Raw genomic sequence first — 25,196 nt, 5'->3', positions numbered from 1 at the left:
ACCCTTTAATCTATCTCTTACATTTGTCAACTAGGGCCTTGTCTGGTCGGCCATTTAAGTTATTTCTACACATCGTCCTGGCAGCGAAAACTCTCATTGCAAAACATTGGAAACAGACTTCCCCCCCGTCTGAGGGTGAACTCCTGGTCCGGGTCCGTGAAATTCGCTCTATGGAATCTATTACTGCCTCTTTGAATAACACTATCTCACAATTTCTTTCGGTATGGGACCCTTGGGACAGATTCACGGACAGGCAACCTCCTTGATCTCTTCGCTCCTTTTGGACCTTTTCCTCTCTTCTTGCTTCTCTCACCCCACCTTCTTACTTCTCTGTACGTTTCCTTTTCTGTTCCCTCGCCCTTCTGTTTGATATTGTTGTCTTAGTCACCTCCTCCACCCTCCCCCCCCCCTCATGTCTAGGACTACTTGATCCAAATGTGCGGTTGTTAACTATTGCATTACTGTGTCACAGTTGTGATTACCTGACTTAATTGTTGTGATTTGGATTATTACTTGCTTGCACTTCTCAATTACTGTGGGGTATGTCACCCCGATCATTCCTACTGGTGTGTATTTTTCTGTCTGAATATAATAAAAAATTTACAGTTGAAAAAAAAAAAGATGTGTGTAGTTGCAATTACCTATATAGGTTGTATAGGGTACACAACCTTTACTGTACTAGTTCTCGTTTGATCCCTTTCTTGCTATAGTTTAGCTACCTATCTCTTTTCTCCTCTATAAGAATCATAGAATGTGTTGACAGAAAAGAACCATTCGGCCAATCTAGTCTGCAAAATATTCTGAATACTATCAATAGTCCCTGGCCCTATATTATTTTAAGGATAGCCGTATTCCTTCACTGTAATAAAGCTAGCCCTCTATTTTTGAACTATGTCATCTTGTGGGGTACTTTTTTCTTCTATTAGACATACACTCCTTCTTTACTGTGCCTGTTCCCTTAATATATTTTATCCTTATATAATATCATTTCTATCATATGTATTAAAAACCTTTATCCTTTTCTGGTAAGTTTTATCCTGCAACCCATGTACTAGTTTAGTAGCTCTCTCTCCAAATTATCTATGTAAAGAAAAAGGATAGAGGTGGCGCTATATAATGCTGTTTATCGCAGGTATGATGTGAGTCAGTATAGTAAAGTGATGGACCTGCTCACCTTGATAGGTTGCGCTCAACAGGCATAACACTGATTAGCGCTTTGGCAGGTTGCCAGTCTGGTTTTTCAGGAGCTGCAAGCCATCGGTACCATCTTGAACGGTGTAGAATACAGGAGAATAGATGCGGAGGTATAGGTGTCCCGGCCGGGGTCCTTGCCATCCAAAAGCTTCACTGATAGGATGACACAGTAGTCAGAAGTATAGAGTACATTTCTTTATTGTAATAAACATGTAGGGGGAGATTTATCAAAGGATTTAGACTGTTTTTTCCTGTCTAAATTTGTCGCACATGCATTCTAGTCTATTTTAGACGGAAAAATGCATTAGTGCTGAATTTATCAAAAGCGTCTTTTCAGCGACAAGTCGCATCGGCTGAGAGTACAATGAAATGTCAGACCATTCTGGAGCAGGTTTAAATACAGTCTAAAGCATAGATCACAAAGTCTGTGCGCAGAATTTATCAAGAGCCGTGCGCCTTTTGACAAATTAGGTGCACAATAGACCAGCCTAACCCTCTGTAGTATGGTCTATTGCGGGACATAGACAACTTTGATAAATCTCCCCCATAGTTGTGTATTACAGAATCACAGGTTTGGACAGGTTTTTAATGAAACATTAGAAGTAAGAGAAGAAATACTTTCAGAAATTTCAGCCACAGATAAAGTAAGACACATGAAGATTGAATTTTTATTCTACAGGTATTATTGTTTGTTACATTATTATGTATTATGAACTTTGTATTTTGGTTAAGTAAAAACATACATTGTCTGGTTATATATGATTGTTGGTTTGCAGTAAAGGAGTAACAATTTTAGAATACTACTGTATTATATGACCCTGCAGTCACTTACTGGGGTCTCCAACACGACCAATAACAAAAGGAGTTTTGTTTATATCATTAGCTATAATATAAAGGAAAGGTCTTTGCACTGAGAACAATGACATAGTGCGGGCAACAGTAATAGAAGTTGCAGCTGCAGCTTTTGCACCATCTTCTTTGATTTCCAAAACAGCTCGATGACGGATATCACTTATTACAAGATCAGGGCTGTCTGACAGGGCACAGAAATTTGGATTTTGAAAAAGATCGTTGAGACCTAAAGAGGAAAAACAAAAATTGTTATAATATGGCATTAGGGGTACACAAGTAGTTGGCTCTCGCACAAAGGGCCCTCTGCCACATAAGAATATATTTGTCTCATGGTAGCTTACACACAATGTGCCTTGTATAATTCTGGTGTTTTAGGCTGGATTCACAATTAGTATTTGGTCAGCATATTTATCCAAAAACATAAGTGGACCTGACTATAATGTAAAGATTTTCACCCTTTTCTCTTATTTTGAACCTACTTCTGGTTTTGGCAAAACAACTGACCAAAATGAGGACCAAATGCTAACCAAAATACCATGTGTAAACCCAGCCTTACAGATTTTGCATTACATTACATGTTACGTGTCACGTTACTTGTCTGCTTTTGCATATTTTTGTAAACATTACTTGAGCTTTAAACAAGTTCTATATTTGGTTATTCAATGTACCTCTAATTTATCTATAATTTATGATTTGTATCTATAATTTCCTAATGGAATAGACCAATGTTTTTCCATACGTACTTGTATGTTTGTGTTTATTAATCAAAAATATATGAGATACAAACACACCATTTTCACTGAACAGCAGACAGCAAAACAGAAGTGAGAGATTATGTTGTTTGTTGGACTTCAGGCAGTCAGATGACGGACTCACCCTATGAAACTTGATACAAAAACTTATCCCCTATCTTAACCCCTTAAGGACCGGGGTTTTTTCCGTTTTTGCATTTTCGTTTTTTGCTCCTTGCCTTTAAAAAATCATAACTCTTTAAATTTTGCACCTAAAAATCCATATGATGGCTTATTTTTTGCGCCACCAATTCTACTTTGTAATGACGTCAGTCATTTTGCCCAAAAATCTACGGTGAAACGGAAAAAAAAATCATTGTGCGACAAAATTGAAAAAAAACTGCCGTTTTGTAACTTTTGGGGGCTTCCGTTTCTACGTAGTACATTTTTCGGTAAAAATTACAACTTATCTTTATTTTGTAGGTCCATACGATTAAAATGATACCCTACTTATATAGGTTTGATTTTCTCGTACTTCTGGAAAAAATCATAACTACATGCAGGAAAATTAATACGTTTAAAATTGTCATCTTCTGACCCCTATAACTTTTTTATTTTTCCGTGTATGGGGCGGTATGAGGGCTCATTTTTTGCACCGTGATCTGAAGTTTTTGCATTGATAGGACTTATTGATCGCTTTTTATTCATTTTTAAATGATATAAAAAGTGACCAAAAATGCACTATTTTGGACTTTGGAATTTTTTTGCGCGCACGCCATTGACCGAGCGGTTTAATTAATTATATATTTTTATAATTCGGACATTTCCGCACGCGGTGATACCATATATGTTTATTTTTATTTACACTGTGTTTTTTTTTTATTGGAAAAGGGGGGTGATTCAAACTTTTAATAGGGGAGGAGTTAAATGATCTTTATTCACTTTTTTTTCACTTTTTTTTTTGCAGAGTTATAGGTCCCCTGCACATACTGATCTTCATCATTGATCACTGGTTTCTCATAGGAAACCAGTGATCGACGATTCTGCCGCATGACTGCTCATGCCTGGATCTCAGGCACTGAGCAGTCATTCGGCGATCGGACAGCGACTGTCCCGAACAGCCCGACTGAGCTAGCCGGCAACTTTCACTTTCGCTTTTAGCCGCGCGGCTCAGCTCTGAGCGCGCGGCTAAAGGGTTAATAGCGCGCGGCGCCGTGATCGGCGCTGCGCGCTATTAGAGGCGGGTCCCGGCTTCACTATGACGCCGGGCCCGCCGTGATATGACGCCTTGGTCCTTAAGGGGTTAAGGAGTAGGTGTCAGATCTTGGGGGGGTCCAACCACTGTGTAACCCCCACACGATTTCCTGTATGACGCCCTGGCTTTCCTCCTTAAAGGGATACTCCGGGGAACTAAACCCATAGCTCATCCTTTCCCTCTCACCAACCTATTTATTTGTCTAAATATCATTCATTAGCTATATGGAGCAGTTTCCCTCTTTCAGCTGTCACTTTTATATAGGGAGTGAGAGAAAGACGTCATAATCTGATCCTGCTTGTTTCTGTGCAAACCCCTCAATGAGACTAGCTCCACCCTCCTGGAAGACAAACACCACGTGATTTCTTGCTTCACAGCCACAGCTCCCCTCCCTCTAACTGTGTGAGGATTTTGCTGGCAAAATCCTCACACAGAGGGAGGGGAGCTGTGGCTGAAGTCTTCACAGCACATAATGCTGCTGTAGATCTGATCACTGACTGCTGCCATTCAGAGCATAGCATTGCTGGGGGAAGGATAGCTTGAAAGAAAATATATGTAGTGTGTGCTGCTGACAACAACACAGCATGCACACAGATAGTAAGAGCAATTGGCTGGCAGCCATAAAACAGAGCTGCACTGACTGCTGGGAGTGGTAGTATGGGCTGCAAGCAAGGAAAAATAATATTTAGGAGACAACAGGGGATAAAGGAGCTGGCAAAATCATATGGATAACTACAGGGGACATAGAACAGATATTGTGGTGGCTTTGTGGTCACCCCATTCAGGAGGAGAGTCAGAGCCCATACACCGTGTTGCGATGGGGGCTGGGGGGGGGGGCAGTGGTCAGACCCCCCACGATCTGACACTTATCCCCTATCCTTGTAACATAGCCTGAGTTAGTTTAGAAAAGTTTATTTGGTGACAGGTACTTTTTAAGGCTAGGTTTCCACACAGGGTTTTTTTTCTGGCATTTTTGGGAAAGCTGCTACTGCAGTTTTTGCGACAAAGCCAGAAGTCGATCCAGCAGTTAAGAGAATTATAAATCCTTCCTTTTATATTTCTCATTCCTTTTGAATACATTTCTGGCATTGGCTCCTTTTGAATACATTTCTGGATTAACCAATGGCTATGAATGCTGAAAGGAAACAGGGTATGTTCACACGTGTGTATTTTGCTGCAGATTATCTGCTGCTGATTTCCCTACTCCTTAAAGTCAATGGCTAGGAAAATCGGCAGCAGAAAAAATGCTGCAAACTACGCACATTTGAACGTACCGTAAGGCTTTGTTCACACAAGATTTTTGCCTACAAGGTAAAGATACATTGAAAAACTGTCAAAATGACATGACAATGAATCCATGCTTGGATACGCTCAAGACTCATTTATATCAATTATCCCAAGAATAATCACTTAGTGAAAATGTATGGGTCATTTTTTGAGCGTATCTGAGTTTTGGCTTGGACTGACCTGTGGTTTTTCAGCTCTTTTCAGTCCAAGACAAAATTCTGATATGTTTAGAAAATGACCAAATGTTGTCACTAGCTGACTATGCATTGGCTATTCAAAAATTAATAGGGTCCATACCTATCAAATAATACACTAACCTCCGTTTTGAGTCATGCAGTCATTCTCGATTTGGCATATGTTACTCCGCCTCCATCCCTGAATGGCCATGGAGGGGTCAAGAGCAGATATAAGAATGCAGCTGAAAGGTAGGGAGCATTAAGACTAAGAGTACTTCCAACACTGGAGATCAGCTTCCGTTTCATGACCTACTGTTTTGCCTTTGCATGCTGCCAGGCGCCCCCCCCCACTGTTCAGACATCATGTCAGCAGAAGCTATAGGAGGCTGCAGAGGTATTGAAGATGGGCAGCTTACATGTCCTCCATTCAGGTGGCTGGGTGTCCCTGACTTTGTGGGCCCTACACTGTCCCACTCACAGTTGAGGTGTAGCGCGGTACTAGGAAAAATGTTTAGGGCAATTATTTAAGGCATTTCCCATGAATCTTCATGCCTTGTAACGTTCCTGCACAAGAGGATGTCTGGGAGCCACCAGAGCTGTTGGGTAAAGGTATTTATTAAAAGTTTATGGCCAACTTTAGACTGGCTTATGTCACTTTTCTCTCTAAGTGTAAAAAGGGAGGGATGGAAAATCTTGCAAAAGATAGTTTGACAGGCCTGGATAGACCTGGTTTGGCGCTCCCTTTACTACACCCTGTTCCAAATTATTATGCAAATGATATTTTTCTTATTTATCTAAATAATGTATGTAAATAACAGTCAAAATAATTATCTTGTTATCAACTATTAAGAGTACAATTAAAATTTTCTAATGATAACAGTATTTTCTAATGATAACAGTATTTTTTTTAAACATAAAAAACTTACAATGCACTGTTCCAAATTATAACGCACAGTAAGTTTCAAAAAACTTTATAAGTTGCAAAGAACTGAAAATTGTCATTTGCAGGAAAGGTCCAGCAAGGACATTTCCTGCTTTTTGCTCCAAGTCTTAGGCCGGAGGCACTGCCGGCCAGTCCGTGCGGGGTGTGAGAGACGCTGCGGATGTGAGCCGTCCCATCTACTCTATCCCCGAAAATTGTCATTTGTTGTGAAAAGCTATTTCAATCAAACTTGTAACAACATTTTAACTTCTTAAACATTTTTTAACAGGCCACATTACATTTTAACATAGGTCCCCCTATTTGATAGCAGCTTCACAAGTCTTGAATTCATTGAACTTGTGAGTTGTTGCACAGTTTCTGCTTGAATTTGTTCGCAAGCAGTCAGAATAGCCTCCCAGAGGGGGACCCTAAAGGGGCCAACCAGCTCTCTTCCCATGATTCCAAAACAAAACATGACTCCACCACTGCCCTGCTGACATCACAGTCTTCTTGGAACAAGGTGGCTGTTCCTCAACCATCCACTACTCCATCTATCTGGACCATCCAGGGTTGCAAGGCACTCATCAGTGAACAGGACTGTTTGCAAATTGTTCTTCATGCATTTTTCTGCACAAGCCAGCCATTTCTGCTTGTGATCATTGGTTAGTGGTGGCCGAATGAAGGTTTATGCACAGTTGCTAGACTCTGGAGGACTTTACACCTTGTTGTCCATGGGACTCCAGAGGCACCAGCAGCTTCAAATATCTGTTTGCTGCTATGTAATGGTATTTTAGCAGCTGCTCTCTTGATCCAATACATGGATCTGACAGAAATTGTCCTCAAAGTGCCTTTATCTGCACAAACCCGTTTGTGCTCTCAATCAGCCACAAATCTCTTAATAGTGCGATGATCATGCTTTTTTTAAAAAGTATTTATTTAAATTTTGTAATTGATATTATAAACACCACCCACGGTGGAACAAAATACAACAAATGCAATAAACTCTGGAGAACCCAGAGACCAGATCCAGCATAGGAAATACAGGGAATTGCTCAGGAAAACATAAGAGCATATCTGAGACCCAACCGAAGAAAGCCCAACGCATACTAACACACTCACATACACACAAACACACATCCCGGTATCCATAACCCCCCCCCCACCTACTCCCCCCTTCATAAGAACCACAGTGCCTATAGGAAACTACTGGGACAATCCACCCGGGGGGTCCGCCGACATATCAAGCAGAAGCCAGGGGGTCCATACCTTGTCGAATTTCTTTGGACACCTACGACTCACATAAAGAGTCTGGTACAACAGGACATACTTGTTGACCAGAGCCAGACAACGGGGAGGGGAGGTATCCTTCCAGGTCATCACAACCACTTTACAGGCAAAGAACAGCAGAAAGCGAAACACCAGGCATCTATGAGAACTAGAAACTTTACCTCATTTATGACTCCCAGCAGGCATACCGTAGGGGTGAGTAGAAAAGGAAAGTCCATATTATTAGCCAGAAACCCCATCACCTCCCTCCAGAAGAGAGCAATGACCGGAAATCCCTCACAGCATTCAAAAAAGTACCTACTGCACCCGAACAGCGGAAACAAATCAGACTGCGAAACACCAATACGCTTCAACTTAGCAGGGGTATTCTACAACCGTAAAATATACCTAGATTGGATCAGCATATCTCTACCACTGACCACTGTAGAATAATAAGAGCCTTCAACCTTCTTCCACTGAACCTCAGACAGAACCGGGATATCAGCCTTCCATATAGAAAATGCTTGTGAGAACGGGCTAGGCCCCAGTGTCTGCAGTAGAGCATAGACCTAAGTCAAGGGTTTAGAGAGATTCGTAGTGCCCAGGAGAAGCTCCATTTTGGAAAAACAGGGGTAAACGTCAAGGAGCCAAACTGCACCTGAACCGCATGCCTGAGCTGAAGATACCTAAAGAAGGCATTTCCAGGGAGGTTTTAACATTCCTTCATGTCTGAAAAGGACAAGAAAACTTGATCCTCTCCAAGCAAGTGGCTCATAAATTTGACACCATGAGAACCCCAGAACCTAGCATCCTGTAACCCATGCAGGTGAGGTAAATGAACATTCCCCCACAAGGGTGCTCTAGGAGATACCAAAGGCTGTGGAAAGTTACTCGACACCACGGACCACACTTTAGCAACAGACTGAAGGGGAATAGGAAAGTAAGATCTAGAATGATAGCTGTAGAGAGTGTTAGTAAGGGCTTCGTAGGAACCCATAATCGCTCCAGCCAAGGCAGTCGCTGAGCTGGACAGATCCAGATCGATCCACCATGCTGCATATACCAACTGGGAGGCAAGAAAGTAGTGATAAATATCAGGGGCAGCTAAGCCGCCGTGCCTCTTGCAAGCCTGGAGAAGAGCCCGACCAAGTCTGGGAGACCTTCCCTGCCAGTAGAAGAAACCCAGAGCACCAAACAGTGTGTTAAAAAAAACTTTTTAGGGGGAATCATGGGAGCTAAATTAAACAGGTAGAAGAATTTAGGGAGGTAAATCATTTTAAAAATATTGATCCTGTTGGCTAGGGAGAGGGGGAATAAGGACCAGGCGTCAGCCATTCCATAGTGGAGTGTAGAAGTGGCTCCAAGTTTAGGGGCAAAAAATCTATTGGGGACTCAGTTACTTCCACCCCCAAGTACCAAAAGCGAGAACCCACCTGCACCCCAGCCGGGAGGGAGATTGGGAGGGGGAGTCCAGAAGAAAGTGCCATTAGGGATGATTTAGTCCAGTTGACCCGTAAGCCCAAAATCAATCTAAACTGGTCAAGCAGATCAATAAGGACAAGAGCAAACCCGCAGCATCTGCTAAATATACCAGGGTGTCATCCGCATAAAGGGAAACCTACTCTACAATGGATCCCCTTGGGAATACCACAGATAGCAGGGTCCCTATGTATGGCTGCCGCTAAAGGCACCATCGCCAGCGCAAAAAGGAAGAGAGATAGTGGGCACCCCTGCCTCTTCCCCCCACCCAGGAGAAAGGGAGCAGAAACATCTAAGTTAGTGTGAATATGGGCCCCAGGACCATCATATAGCAAGTGGATCCAAGTGCAAAATCGGAGACCAAACATACCTACAACTTCCCACAGATAAGGCCACAACACCGGGTCAAAAGCTTTGTAAATATCCAGACAAACCACCACTCCAGTAGGAAATCCCTCCCCCACCGCAGCTATGTTAAGTTGCAGGCGCTTAACATTAACATCAGTAGCCCTACCCGGCATAAACCCAGTTTGGTCAGGATGAATGATAGCGTTAATTACCCCATATAGGCGAGTAGCCAACACTATAGCCAAGATCTTAATATCAACATTCAACAGGGAAATGGGTCTATAAGAATCAGGCAGCAACAGGTCCTTCCCAGGCTTAGGGAGCACCACAATCAACGCCTCCAGCATAGAGTCTGGAAAAGCATCGGCCGCAGCTATCGAGTGAAACAAGTTAAGTAGCCAGTCGCTCCTCAATCACCCTATACCAATCCTTTATCATCCCATCTAAACCAGGGGTCTTCCCATGAGGAAGATCACGTATGGCCTGTTCCACCTCTTCAATTGTAAAGGGGGCATCTAACGCTGACTAAGTGTAAGAAGGGACAAGTCAAGTAAGAAAAATTACATTTCCCCTGTACAGGGAAAAGAAGGGGCAGCATACAAAGAGGAGTAAAAGTCCCTAAAAACAGAGTTGATCAGCTGAGGATCTACCACCATAGCACTGTCACTGCCCTTAATACAGGAGATAGAGGCAGCAGGACGACTAGCCCTCACCAAATATGCCAACAATTTACCATTATTGTCCCCGAATTCAAAGAGGGCAGCCTCCTTAACTGCTAACCACAACTGGACCCTATCTTTCTGAATGATCTTTGAGCTTTGGTCCACACCTCTCAGTCATAGGAGAGGGGTTCCTAACCTACTCTGCCTCTAGAACACCCACCTCCTGTACCAGCCTACCCTTCATATCAGACCAAAGTTTCCGCTGCCCCGCAACTCCCTCTATAAAAGCTCCTCTAATCGTGGCTTTGTATGCGTCCCATTGAACTAAGGGGTCAGGATAAATGGCATTATACTCCCGGTAATCAGCATGAGCAACCCCCAAAGCCTCTACAACTGCTCTAGCCTGTAGCCACCCAGGGTGCATGTGCCAGATACAGGAAGGGGGAGTAGGGGGAGTGTTCTAAGATCCCCCTAGTGGTGTAAGAAACATCTCTTACCGCAGGAAGGAGATCCTTGGATGCCAGTGCGAGATCGATTCGAGAGAACGACCTATGGCCCGCAGAATAAAAGGAAAAGGAAGAAGCTATCGGATATTTCCACCTCCAGAGGTCGGTCAGGCCAAACGCCAAGTGTTAAAGGAGGAGCAGTCAGGGTCAGCAGCGGTGGTGCGGTCGAGCTTAGGATCAGGAGCCACATTGAAATCACCTATGAAAAGGACAGAGTCAGAGGGAAAAGACGGGAGTTTGTTAGTAATTAGCTCAAGAACAGAGACCTGAAAAGGAGGAGGTACATATACAGAGGCCAGAACAAAGGAGAAAGAACCCAGGGAACAATGCAAAATCACAAATCTCCCAAAGTGGTCACAGGCTGCCTGTGAAACGGTCGGTGGTAGGTACTTAGTGATTAACACAGAGACACCCCTAACATAGGTAGAATAGGATGTATGGTAGCCCCTCGCAATCCAAGCCCTTTTCAGAGCAAGAACTTTCTGACCCGTAATATGAGTCTACTGTAAACAAATAATGTGAAGACACTGACGTTTCACAAAATCTAGGTATAAGGTCCTTTTAAATTTGGAATTAAGCCCCCGGACATTCCAGCTGACCACCTTCAGGGTCCCCATAATAAAAGATAACACTACAGACGCCCAGGAGAGTCTGCAGGAGGACCAGGACAGAGAAGAGCAGAGCAACGGGACCGTACACACCATATTCAGCTAACAGAAAAACTCACAAGAGGATCCCTCCAAGGAACAGCACAGGAATCAAACCGGCGCTCACAGACTTCAATTGCTTTACCTGTGTTGCCAGGAACGGCTGCCTAACTTCACCCGTCGAGGGTTAATTTTCTACAGCCTACACCATAGTTGTACTTGGTCGTAGTACAACTCACTTTGGTGAGCAGTTTTGCTTCTAAACATTATATTGGATTTTACGTTATCACACTAGGAGCGCTTTCCCTTTTGTCTTTTGCAACTAACAAAAAGACAAACAGGGCACAGACACATAACACAAAAACAAAAGCAATCAGGCATAACAAAAACATCCCCAAGAACTCCCTGTCTAACACTTAACGGGACGTAAAACAGCTTGTCCTTAACACAGTACACCGTACTGTGTCCTTAACACAGTACACCGTAAATACAACTGCTACAGAGCGTTAAAAGAACGCCTAGATATTGTAAACGAACAACTACCAAAGTTCCCTCCTACCACCCCACAAACTAAAATGGCCGGTAACTGAGGAAACTACCCAGAGAGACCCTAGGGAGACAGGAACCTGTGGAGGCCCTAAACAGGAACTAACTCCCTAACCACTACCTAAAAATAAACAAGCACAAAGAGCAGTCCGTGGCAAGATAGTCCAGCGTAGCTCAATCTGGAGGCGTGACTGGGGGGGCCACATCCATCCAGTGAAGAGCTTCAGTCAGGGAAGTAAAGAACTTAGTAGAGGCCCCATTCACCACTCGGAGACGAGCAGGATGTAACATTGAGTAGCAGTAGATCTTGGCGCGCAGCTCTACCCAGACCTCCACGAACTGCACCTGCTGCTTGCGAAGTTCCACAGAAAAATCAGGAAAAAAGGACACTCTGCTTCCCTCACAGATGACCTCGCCCTTGATCCGCACCGCCCAGAGAATAGCATCTCTGTCCCTGAAGTGAAGAAGTTTGGCCAGCAAAGGATGTGGAGGGCCACCAGAAGGAGGGGGGCAAGCCGGAACACAATGAGCCCGCTCAACGGAGAAATAAGGAGAGAAGGTGTCCACAGGAAGAATCTCCTTCAGCCAGTTTTCCAGGAACAGCACAGGATCATTCCCCTCCACCTTCTCAGGTGAGGCCCACCAGACATACGTCGCCTCAAGCGGTTCTCCATGTCATGCATCTGACTCATGAGTACGGTAACCTGACGCCGTAGAGAATCAACCCGCTTTGGCAAGGGATGTAAGGTGTCTTCCACCGTAGAGACTCCACTTCTTTAGTGCGCTCACATATCTTTTGAGTTTCATGACGCAGAATAACAAAGCTCATTCACAGCTCATCCACTTTAGTCACCATAATAGATTGGCAGGAGGTAAAGGCCACCAAAAGCTCTTAGAACTGATGGTCCATAGCTGTAATGTCATAGACTAGCTGTTCAGGAGGAGTCGAACAGTGACAGAGGCGCATCAGGAGAATCACCTCTAGGATGGTTTTGAGCTCTGGAGAACTGGCTCATCGCTTTCGCCATCTGCACAGAAACTTTAGAAGCAAACAGGTTCTGAGCACCGGGATCTCGCCTAGAAGGGCCTCTGGAGCAGGAGGCCCCATCATCAGAGGAAGCCTCCTCATCAGAAGTCGACCGAGAGGCCTCAGCATACACTTTGGATTTCTTATTCTTGTTGAGAGTGCCACCCATGACCAACAGGGCCACACAGAGAGCAGGCAGAAAGTACCCAGACACACAGTCCCAGGATTGCAGGTGAAGAAGCACTATGGGCAGGAGCAGGGCCCACAGCTTATAGCAAAGGTCGCAGGCTGACCACCAAGCATCACAAGTCCCAGCAAGACTGCAGCCACCCTCCAGTGTACTCACAGTCCCAGAGAAGCATGCAGGATCAAGCAGTGGAGAGCCCCCTGAAGCCTGGCAGAGTAGAGACATGCAGGAGGTGGCCCAGCAGCAGCAGGCACACCAGTAGGAGAAGCAGTTCAGCTGTATAGGAGGCAATAAGGCACCCTTTATGGTAGGGAAGACCTCAGCAGGGGCACAGATGTAAGACTGCAGGGAGTCCAACCAGACCTGCAGCCGCAGATTCAGCCAGGAGCCGCAGAGACACCACACCAGGCCTGCACTGATGAGCCCCGGAGTAACCAAGGCGACGGGGAAGCCATGAAGCCTGTAATGGCGGCCCCTTCTCTTCACCGCGCAGGAGAAATGTAGCCCAGGCGGAAGACCGAAGGGAGCAGCCGACTGCACCACAGAGCAGCGGAGAAGCCGCCCGACAGCGACAGCAGAGGATACCTCGCTCCCGCCGTGCTCAAAGTCCCCTGTCCTCATATTGAAATATTGAAAAATATGCTTAAGGGTAGGGTCACATGTGCCATATTTTGTTGCATATTTTCTTCAGCTGATTTTGCTACTCATTGATTACAATGGGTAGGAATATACGCAGTAGCAAATATGCAGCAAAATACAGCACGAGTGACCCTACCATAAGTGGGTTTTCAGGAAAAAAACTATTTATCCACAGCTTGTCCTTCGGATGATACCTGGCACTCCCAGTAAGCTGTTCGGTGCCTGCCCTACAAGAATGGAGCCGTAAGTAAATAGAAGCGGAAGCTGTAAATAGGCCATCAATAGTTTTTTTCTGGAAAACCTCTTTAGGGTCTATTCGCACATACAGTATCCTGTGCATATTTGATACACAGGATTTGAAGCTGAAGATACAGTCATGGCAATAAACCCCTGAGATTTTTCAAGAAAATTAAGCATATCTCAGAAAAGGATGGCAGTAACACGTGTTTTGCTATACACATGTTTATTCCCTTTGTGTATATTGGAACTTAACCAAAAAAGGGAGAGAAAAAAGCAAATTGGACATAATGTCACACCAAACTCCATAAATGGTCTGGCCAAAATTATTGGCACCCTTTCAAAATTGGGGAAAAATAAGATTTTTTCAAGCATGTGATGCTCCTTTAAACTCACTTGGGGCAAGTAACAGGTGTGAGAAATATAAAAATCCCTCCTGAAATCAGATAAAAAGGAGAGAAGTTCACTTAGTCTTTGCATTGTGTGTCTGTGTGTGCCACACTAATCATGGACAACAGAAAGAGGAGAAGAGAACTGTCTGAGGACGTGAGAAACAAAATTTGGGAAAAATATCAACAACCTCAAGGTTACAAGTCCATCTCCAGAGATCTAGTTTTGCATTTGTCCACAGTGCGCAACATTATCAAGACGTTTGCAACCCATGGCACTGTAGCTAATCTCCCTGGGCATATGGAAGATAAAAATTGATGAAAGGCATCAGCTCAGGATAGTCCAGATGGTGGATAAGGAGCCCCAAACAAGTTCCAAAGATATTCAAACTGTCCTGGAGGCTCAGGGAGCATCAGTGTCAACACAAACTATCTGTCGACATTTAAATGAAATGAAACAATATGGCAGGAGACTAAGTATTTCCAAAATGAACTTGAGTAAGCTAAAATCCTTCTGGGAAAACATCTTGTGGACCAAGATAGAGCTTTTTGGTAAAGCACCTCATTCTGCTTTTTATTAATTTATTTGATGTTTTGGGGTTGTTTTGCTGCCTCTGGCACTGGGTGCCTTGAATGTGTGCAGGGCATCATGAAATCTGAGGATTACTAACAGATTTTGGGTCGCACTGTACAACCTAGTGTCAGAAAGCTGGGTTTGTGTCCAAGATCTTGGGTCTTCCAGCAGGACAATGACCCAAAACATACGTAAAAAAACACCCAGAAATGGATGGCAACAAAGCGCTGGAAAGTTCTGAAGTAGCCAGCAATGAGTCCAGATCTAAATCCTATTGAACACCTGTGGAGAGATCATAAAATTGCTGTTGGGAAAAGGTGCCCTTCCAATAAGAGAGACCTGGAGCAGTTTTCAAAGGAAGAATGGTCCAGCATTCCGGCTGAGAGGTGTAAGAAGCTTATTGATGGTTATAGGAAGCTACTGATTTCAGTTATTTATTCCAAAGGGTGTGTAACCAGATATTAACTTAAGGGTGCCAATAATTTTGTCCAGCCCATTTTTGAAGTTTGGTGTGACATTATGTCCAATTTGCTTTTCTTCCTCCCTTTTTTTGGTTTAGTTCCAATATACACAAAGGGAATAAACATGTGTATAGCAAAACATGGATTACTGCAATCATTTTCTGTGAGAAATACTTCATTTTCTTATTTCAGGGGTGCCAATATTTACGGCCATGACTGTATTATGCTGCAGATTTCAATGTAAACTATACAAATGAACACATCTATAAATCCTGCTCATCAAATGGACGTGGTTACTTTGTGTGTGAATATACCCTTAATGTAGTAAAAACTTACTGTGACCTTTTTATTATTTTTACGAAAATTGTACCTGGTCATTCTCTCTATCAAATTAATGTTTTTCGATTTCTAGTATCTGAGGTCTAGATGGGTCACCTGTAAACTCTATTATAAGGATAAGCAGGCAGAAAACAAAGATAAATAAATATATATAGATCACTCACCAAGTAAACTTAACATTTCTGATAATCCAAAGTCTGAGTCAAGTTTCAGCTTTGGAAAAGATACAGATGTGGCGCGAGGAGATTTTTCTTCTAACTGTGTCATGAGCAAATTCACAATTTCTTCTGTAAGACGGGTTTCTACAATCTTTAACGCATCTCTTTCTTGTGATAAAGGCAAAAAGATGATGAGACTGCAGTTATTAGATAAAGGTAATCTAGCGACCTAGGTGAAATATTTAAAGAAGTGTGTTACCATTAAAATTGTAATGAAGTATAAACTTAGGTTATTTGAAATTTGGACAGGGACACAATTTTCATAGTTTAACCTTTGCACACCACCACAATGATTTTGAAACAAACCTGTCACTATGTAATTGAAGTGCAAACCTTCAGCTTTAACTAACGGCTTACAAAAATATTCCTTTAAATGTCTTAGAGGTTACAGCTATTTTTAGGATCTCAAAAGTAATTGAACAAACAAACCAAATTTTAACTCTTATTTTTCCATCCACAGAACTATGTGAGGTCTTGTTTTTTGTGGGACCAATTGTAATTTACAATGACATCTTTAATTTTACCAGAAAATGTATGGCAAAGCAAAAAGCAGCAGTTCTGGTGTTTGGTATTTTTTTGAAAAGATTTACGCCATTCACCTTGCGAGATAATAAACATATTTTAATAGTCTGGACAATTTTGCTTATGACAATACCATATTTGTAGTGTTTTTTTTTTATTTGTTAATTTTTTTACTTTACTTTTCAGTACTAAGTTATATCATAGTGCTGATCAATACTATCGGCTATCTTCTCTCCAGGCTGTACAAGAAGATCATCCATCTTGTCTGGCAGAGGTAGGTGAAAAGACCTCCGGCCATTTGATCTCATCAAACCCCCGCTATTGTATTGCGGGAGTTTGATGAGCCCCCTGAATGCCGGATTGCTAATGTCTGCCATTATTGAGTCCCTGTTATAGCTCACCTGCTATATTGCGAGAGCTGTAAGTTACACGCTGCAAAGACATATATTAACGACGTCCTTAAGGCAGGGATGTGAAAATTGTATCGTCCCGACGCCCGGGACATGCAGTTCCGGGCGCCGGACAGGTGAATTCTTCAGGCATTTAGCCCTGCTTCAGGCAAGCAGAGCTAAACGCCTGAGGAATTCACATATAACGGGGCAATCAGTTTTGCCCTGTAACTAAAGCCCTATAGACTGCAGCTGTGCGCTGCAGCATATAGCGAGCCGCGCAGGCCGACAGCATCCTGGCGTAGGCGCGTGTGATGATGTCACTCATCGCGCGCCCCTCCGTCCGGACCGAGAATGCGGTCCAGCAACAAACGTGATTGCCGAGCCTCTGAGCCTGCCGGAGCACACATGGGGGCAGACATGTAGCAGGGGATCAGAGAGGAGGTGAGGTTTAGTAAATAATGTGGTACAGGAGAAGAGAGGGGGGTTGGGCTGAAATATAATGACATGAGGGGCATCAAAGGGGAGGGGGGAATATAATGACGCAGGGGCATCAGAGGGGAGGGGGGAAATATAATGACGCAGGGGGCATCAGGGGGGGTTTATAATGGCACAGGGGGCATCAGAGGGGGGAATATAATGTCATAAGGGGGCATCAGAGGGGGGAATATAATGGCGCAGGGGGCATCAGAGGGGGGGAGAATATAATGGTGCAAGGGGCATCAGAGGGGGGGAATATAATGGTGCAGGGGGCATCAGAGGGGGGGAATATAATGGCGCAGGGGGCATCAGAGGGCCCCCCAAATATAACGGCGCAGAGGGCATCAGAGGGGGGGGGGATATAATGGCACAGGGTGCATCAGAGAGGGGGGGATACAATGACACAGGAGGACCTAAAATACACTATTTTGGACTTTGGAATTTTTTTGCTTGTACGCCATTGACCGTGCAGTTTAATTAACAATATATTTTTATAATTCAGACATTTCTGCATGCGGATATACCACATATGTTTATTTTTATTTTTATTTACACAGTTTTTTTTATGGGAAAAGGGGGGTGATTCAAACTTTTAATAGGGGAGGTGTTAAATGATGTTTATTCACTTTTTTTTTTCACTTTTTTTTTTGCAGTGTTATAGCCTATAACACTGCACACACTGATCTTTTACATTGATCACTGGTTTCTCATAGGAAACCAGTGATCGATGATTCTGCCGCTTGACTGCTCATGCCTGGATCTCAGGCACTGAGCAGTCGTTCGGTGATTGGACACCAGGAGGCAAGGTAGGAGACCCTCCTCGTGTCTAACAGCTGTTCGAGACGCCGCAATTTCGCCGCGGCGATCCCGAACAGCTCCCTGAGCTAACCGGCATGGTTTCACTTTCACTTTAGATGCAGCGTTCAACTTTGAACGCCACGTCTAAAGGGTTAATAGCACGCGGCACCGCGATCACTGCCGCGCGCTATTAGCCACAGGTCCCGGCCGTTGTTAGAGGCCGGGCCCTACCCGCTATGACATGGGGCCACGTCGTGGCCCCGCGTTATAGAAAGGGAAAGGACTCAGGACGTACTGGTACATCCTTGGTCCTTAAGGGGTTAAGTACAGAATCATGGGGGATACTTGAATTTTGTTGATTTTTACATTGTAGGTCCTCATTAAAAGAAAGAAACCTAAAAAAAAAAATTTGATTAATGTAAAAATCAGTTATATGTTATTTATCCATTAGATTTGTGCAGTGTTTTGGCTCATCTTGAGAATGATTTCAGGTTGTGTTAGCATGTTCAGGTCTGCCCCCCTATGCAGATATGGAGATATAAGGGGAGATTTATCAACACCTGTGTAAAGGGAGAGTGGTGCAGGTGGCCATGGCAACCAATCAGATTGTTTCTTTAATTTTTAAAGAGGCCTGGGAGAGATGAAAGAAGCAATCTGATTGGTTGCCATGGGCTATGATTCTCTTGTTATGATTCTAAGCCCTAATTGAACTACTAGTTTATCTTGTAAAGTTTTTAGTAACAGCTGACACCATTTAATAAGAGGATATTTCCATATGTAATATAATATCTTTCTATCTAATCTATCCATCCTTACTTCATTTGAAAGTTGAGTTGAAATTTAATTATTTTCTTACTGTCCCCAGGCTGCCAAATAAAATAACAAATACTTTAACTCTCCTTCCTCCACACCCTCGAAGCTCCAGAATCAGGACGCCCAGTCTCCGGCCAATAACCGCTGACAATTTGTTTCATGAAGCTGACCAGAGCTGTAGACATGAAGTCACAGTGCTCTGGTCAGCTTCTACCAATCACTGGTCGCAGCGGTGAGGTAAGTTAAGATGTTTGTTATTTTATTAGGCAGCCTGGTGACAACTGTAAAATAATAAATTCTACTGGACAACCCTTTTAAGGGAGAAAATTTTCACCAGCAACATATTAAAACTGTTGGCAAGATGGCAGCTATTAAAAGGATCAAATGTTATTACTACACAGAGTTATAGCAAAATAGGTATACATACATGAGCCTGAAGATAATGATCTCGAATACTCTGTAAGGGATATTTATGATTATTCATCATTGGGACCTGAACTGTACTGGAGGATGTTGTTTGGAAGGATTCTTTCTTTGTAAGCTTTGGATCAAAACGATTTATCCATTTCCCTGTGGAAAACACAAGAAATAAAATAACATCACAAGAGCTATCTGCATCATTAACGTTTCAGAAACATTTTATGTAGGCCCACATAAGGAACTACATGTAGGAAAACATAAATTAGAACAGCCAAAAGGTTTTTACAAGTTTATCAAACCAACCTGACAGAAGGGTGGCTGTGAATATAGTATTTTTAGACTTTGCAAAGCAGTTTTGACACTGTTTCTTATAAACACATGATGGGCAAACTAAGTTCTATAGGGTTAGAAAGTTTAGTTTGTAAGCTGACTCAAGGACCATACCCAGAAAGTGTTGGTCAATAATTCCTGTTCTAAATGGTCACCGACTATAGGTCGTGTACCCGATGGTTCAGTACTGAATCTGTCCTTATTTAACTAATTTATTAATGGATTAACACTATTACTATTGTTGCAGGAGCCACCAGATGTGCATTAGTTACAAGCTGACTTGGACACACTGAGTGTTTGGGTATCCATGTGGCAAATTATTTTTAATGTTGATAAAGCAAAGTTAGGCTGGGTTTATATGTCCGTTGGAGCTCTGTCGCAGAGTCCCTTCCAGTGACCAACAATAGACACTAATGGTTCTTGACAGGTTCCATTACCTTTGAATAAGGGCTTCCAGGTTTCTGTCTTGGATCAGTTATTTCTCAGGAGTTGAATGGAGAAACAATCAGGGCCAGGAGTATTTTTTTCTCTGTTTAAAGGGGTATTTTGACCTTAGACATCTTGCCGGGTGCTGTACAGAGATTGCAGGGGTCCCAGCGGCAGGATCCCCAGGATCAGACATCTTATCTCCTATCCTTTGGATAGGGGATAAGATTTCTAAGGCCGGAATACCTGTTAAATTCCAGTCATATAAATGGACTGTGCAAACGGAGCTCCTCTAAAAGGAGCTCCACACTGAAATGAACCCAGCCTGATCAGCTGAGATGATGGTCAGAGGGACCTTACTTGTCTCCATGCCATCCGATCAGTGCTCTGAGAATACAGGCAGCCTGTATGATCAAAGCACCGATAACACTGATCAATGCTATGCTATGTCCTAGCATTGCACAGTGTTTGTAATAGCCCTCTATGGGGTCTGAAAAATTGTGAAAAATATTATGAAAAATATAAAAGTTGTAATTAATGTGATTCAGACCCTCTACCATTTAAACCCTCCTTTTTCCATTTTTCAAATAAAATAATGTAAATAAACATAAACATAGTTGATATCACAGCATGCGGAAATGTCCAAACTATTAACATAAAACATGAAGCTTTATAGTGAATAGAGTAAACTTAAAAAAATAGAAAAGTACTGAATGACAGATTTTTGGTCACTTAATATACCATAACAAAAGAATAAAAAATGATCAATGTAACAATCCAATGGGTGTGTACCTGCTACTTACAGTCCCTCCCTCATACCCTCTTTTCTCTGTCCTGATGTGCTGGAACAATCTCTTGAGAAGTTTTGGAGCATTTATATTCTGTAAGCTCCCAGGAATGCTCTTCAGGGCCGTAGTTCTTCCAGTCCACAAAGTAGTACCTCTTGCCACCAACCACCTTGAAGTCGAGGATGTTCTATACTTCACATTCATCTGCAGAAGGAAAGCAGTGGTGAAAGAGGTACTAAATAAGGAGTTCAGGACTAGTGGACAAGGAAGGAGGTAGGCATCTGGTAGGAGGCAGCCAGAGTTTTTGGGAAACAGGATCTCAAATGGGCCCAGAAACTGGGGACATACTTGTAACAGGGTACCTTCATATGCATGTTTCAGAAGAAAAGCCAGACCTTGTCACCAGGAGGGAACTGAGGTCATCCCCTAGCATCCGCATTTTTCTTTATACGGGACACCGACTGTGAGATGGAATCCTTGGTCAGTTTCCAGATACTGAGGAACGGAATTGGCAGCAGTTATCTCAGAGGTCGCTAGCAAAGGCAAAGGAGCAAGGGGATTCAGTCCATACACAGTGTAAAAAGGAGAGTGCTTGTGGTAAGAGAATTTTGTCCATGGCAAGAGATGGACCCAGTTGTCATGCTGTGCAGAGACAAAATGTTGCAGGTAGTTCTCTAGGGTCGGATTTACTCACTTAACCTGCCCATTGGACTGAGGGTGGTAACCAGAGGAGAAATCCAACTTGACCTTGAGTAGCCCACAGAGTGCTTGCCAACATCTGGAAGTGAACTGTACTACATGATCAGAAACCATATGAAAAGGAAGACCATGAAGTTGTGCTCAATGAACTGAAGGGCCAGACGACAAGCAGGAGGCAGTCCAGAGGGACAAATTGTGCCATCTTTGAAAATCTGTCTACCACTTCCCAAATTACTAAAGATCCGTGATAGTCTATTGCTATGTGCAGCCAGGGGACTTCAGGTATGGGTAATGGTTGTAGCAAGCCAGTGGGTTTGGTTTTAGGTACCTCGTTGCAGGCACAGGAGTTACATGCAGACACCAACTCTCAGACATCTTTGGGTAGGATAGGCCACCAATAATGACGGAACAGCAAGTCAGGGGTGACAGGGTGAGTAGCATACTTAGATCTTGTCCACTGGTTTGAAGGAACAGGAGAGTGTATCTGCCTTCACATTTTTTTCTGCTGGTCGGAAATGCAGGACAAAATTTAACCTGGTGAAGAAGAGTGCGCATCAGACCTGATGAAGGTTTAGTCGCTGTACAGACTGCAGATATGGTTCTTGTGGTCTGTGTATATCACCACTGAATGCAGCGCCTCCTCTAGAAGGTATCTCTATTCTTCCAAGGACATATTGACAGCAAGCAACTCTCTATCACTGATGGTATAGTTTATTTCTGCAGGATAGAAGAGCCTGGAAAAAAATCACAGGTGACAAACTTCCCTTTGGATGGCAGCTCCTTCTATACATGAAGCATCGACTGTTTGGAATTATCTGGATGATGGAGGACAGAAGAGGCAGCAAAGCACTCTTTTAGCTACAGGAAAGCAGGCTCCGCCTCAGGGGTCCACTTCTTTGCATCCATATAGGGTTGGCCGAGGCAAAAGCTTCTCCAGAGAGCAAGAAGATATTGAAGGCTACTTTTGCTCTTTCAGATGGGAACTTGTCATGTAGCTCAAAGTGGATCAGACATTGATTCCGGAATCCTAAGCAGGACTTCGGGTTGCCAGTGTAGCGTGGAGGCAAAAGGGAGCTGGACACTGGAACCGCTATGGTGTGAACACAGTGCAACAGAAGTCACAGGACTTGCGTGGACCTATAGTGCTGCTGGAACAGATGTGGGTAAAGCAACCAAGCGAGCAGAAATTGTGTTCAAGTACTGCAGCAGGCTTTGGCATTATAGCTCCTGATACACATCTGGCACCACGGCCTTGGACTTGCCAGCAAGGTCCATGGCCTGAGCAAACTGTAATGCCTCAACCGGTGTAGACCCGCTGTGCCACTTACCGGTTTGGCTTTGGGCCAAACTTGGGAGCAGAATCTAAGTGTTTCCCTGTTTTTCACCCTTTATCCCGCTCCAGGATGTGAAAGCTGGTCTTAGCTGCAGGGGAGACACCAGGTCGCTACCACAAGATTGGTCCTGGTTAAATGGGCACTGTCAGATATAAAGACTTTTTATATGTTGTACATCTTGTTAAAACAATAGTTTTTTGTAATATACTTCTTTAAAAAAATTCACATTTTATATAAAAAAAAATCTGTCCCTTCAAAATCCCACCGCTAGGGGTCCCCATACCTCCTGAGACACCGATGAGTCCAAGGGTCATGGACACAAAATGGCTGATTGGCAGGACTGCAGGAGGAACACAGCCTGCAGCAACCCTGCTGTAACACAGTGTTTTACCAAACATGTGCCTCCAGCTGTAGCAAAACTACAACTCCAAGCATGCCTGGACAGTCAAAGGATGTCTGGACATGCTGGGAGTTTTAGTTTTGCAAAAGCTGTAGGCACAAAGCTTAAGGGAACACTGTTGCAAAAAAGAGTTATCCAAACAGTGTATCTCCAACTATTCCAAAACTACAAGTCCCAGCATTATAGGACTGCCTAAGGATGACACACATGAAGGACATAGGAAGATGTAAGTTATACACTCACCATATTGTCTTTGGTGGTAGAATACAGGCAATCTCCAATAATCATTGTGTGTGTGTAAAGCATAAAGCCAAAGAGGAAAGGGTTACAGAGCAGGGTGTCAGCAGAGTGAGGGAGGGGAAGGAGTCATCACAGTGCAGGCAAAAAATTGACACACTTTGACAAGATGGAAAAGACATTCAGCAGCTTTAATTTGCTATTTTTTTGTGTGAAAATATTGGTGATAGAGACATAAAAATGACATGCACATGATCAGGATGAGGTACTGAGTAACAGTTTTGTGTTTTTTGGTGGGATCTGACAGGTACACTTTAAGTGACGGCTGGCCAAGCAGGCCACAACGCCTCAGTGCCAAGCACAGGTAATACAGGCACATGGGGTAAGCTGTTGCTAGATGGAATAAGCACTGCAGCAGTGTCAGGTGAGGCAGAGCTTACTTTGTGTTTAAGCGGAGCTGGTGCTGTTAACGGGGTATTCCATGAATTTTTTTATTTGACTATGCTACAGGGGCTGTAAAGTTAGTGTAGTTCATAATATAGTGTCTGTACCTGTGTGTGACGGTTTTCTCACAATACTTCTGTGATTATAGCCCCAATATTTATTTTTACCAGCATACAAAATGACTGTTGTCTCAGATTTTTCCCAGGTTGCAATGTGGCTGAGACCTGACTCACTAGTCAGCTGATGACAGGGAGCAGACTCTCTGCTTCAATGGGTGGAGGGATCGCTTGGTAGGAGAGGGATCAATCTGAAACTAATGCAACAGCTGTAGGCACCCTGATTGAAAACCACACTGATTTGAATGGATGCAGCTCATTTATGTTTCAATGGGTGGGGTGACTGATGTGTGGGAGGGAGGAAAATGGAATTGTGGGATTTGCAGTCAAAAAAAAAGAAAAGTCAAACAGGAAATAGCAGTTCACAAACAGCTAGCCACAGTATTATGGTAATCTCATGACATAGCCATTTAGCCCCAAGATAAGCGCAAATCCTTCCTAAGCATGTCCATTACTGCCTGCCAGGTACGTACTAAAATCACCTTATGGTGGAAAACCTTTTTAAAACAGCAGAGCTCAAAAGCTCAGGTTCTCCTAGATGTAATAAGCTTGCTAGCAGACAGAGGCGTGGTCGACAATCCGAGTCATACAATTGAGAGGCAAACAGGTACCAAAGGAACAGGCTAGATTCAGGAACTAGGCTTAGGTCTGGAACACAGCAGATCAGAACAGCAGCAAATATTTTTGCGAGTGGAAAAGCTACACTATTGTTCAGGTACCACAGGAAGGGAAAAGCGCTCTTGTTTAGGTGGTACATGGCAGGGATTGGAGGGGGAGCAGAATCATAGACGCACATAAACCTTTAAAGGGACAGTAGGTGTGCGGCCCCTACGGGGTGCATCTGAAGCTGTCACCACCCGTAACAGTGCAGGGGAACAAGACCGGAGTCTGTAACGAGGTATGCAGCGGGATGCACTGCATGCCGGCGGCTGCCAACCGCCAGCGTTACAATAAAAAAGCCAATGAAGACAAAAAATTTTTAAAGTAGTAAAATAGAACAAGATCTATATAAATTACATATATTCATAATCACATTGGCCTACAGAAGTCATTTTAAC

The 25,196-nt window shown here is 43.4% G+C and overlaps 1 protein-coding gene across 1 annotated transcript in view; it reads right to left on the bottom strand.

The window, feature by feature from the left end:
• Positions 1 to 1,876: 1,876 nt before the first annotated feature.
• SERPING1 (serpin family G member 1) overlaps positions 1,877 to 25,196 on the bottom strand; it is a 138,764-nt gene continuing 115,444 nt past the window's right edge. Inside the window, exons 6-8 of the mRNA XM_056531176.1 lie at positions 19,372 to 19,514; positions 15,889 to 16,111; positions 1,877 to 2,272 (exon numbers count right to left, since the gene is read on the bottom strand). Coding sequence (XP_056387151.1) covers positions 2,019 to 2,272; positions 15,889 to 16,111; positions 19,372 to 19,514 — 620 coding nt within the window. The 3' untranslated portion in view covers positions 1,877 to 2,018. The remainder of the gene's footprint in view (positions 2,273 to 15,888; positions 16,112 to 19,371; positions 19,515 to 25,196) is intronic.

Source organism: Hyla sarda, chromosome 7 (genome assembly GCF_029499605.1).
Source record: "Hyla sarda isolate aHylSar1 chromosome 7, aHylSar1.hap1, whole genome shotgun sequence".
In the NCBI taxonomy this organism is placed as follows: domain Eukaryota; kingdom Metazoa; phylum Chordata; class Amphibia; order Anura; family Hylidae; genus Hyla; species Hyla sarda.
This window is presented reverse-complemented; position numbering and strand designations above follow the sequence as displayed.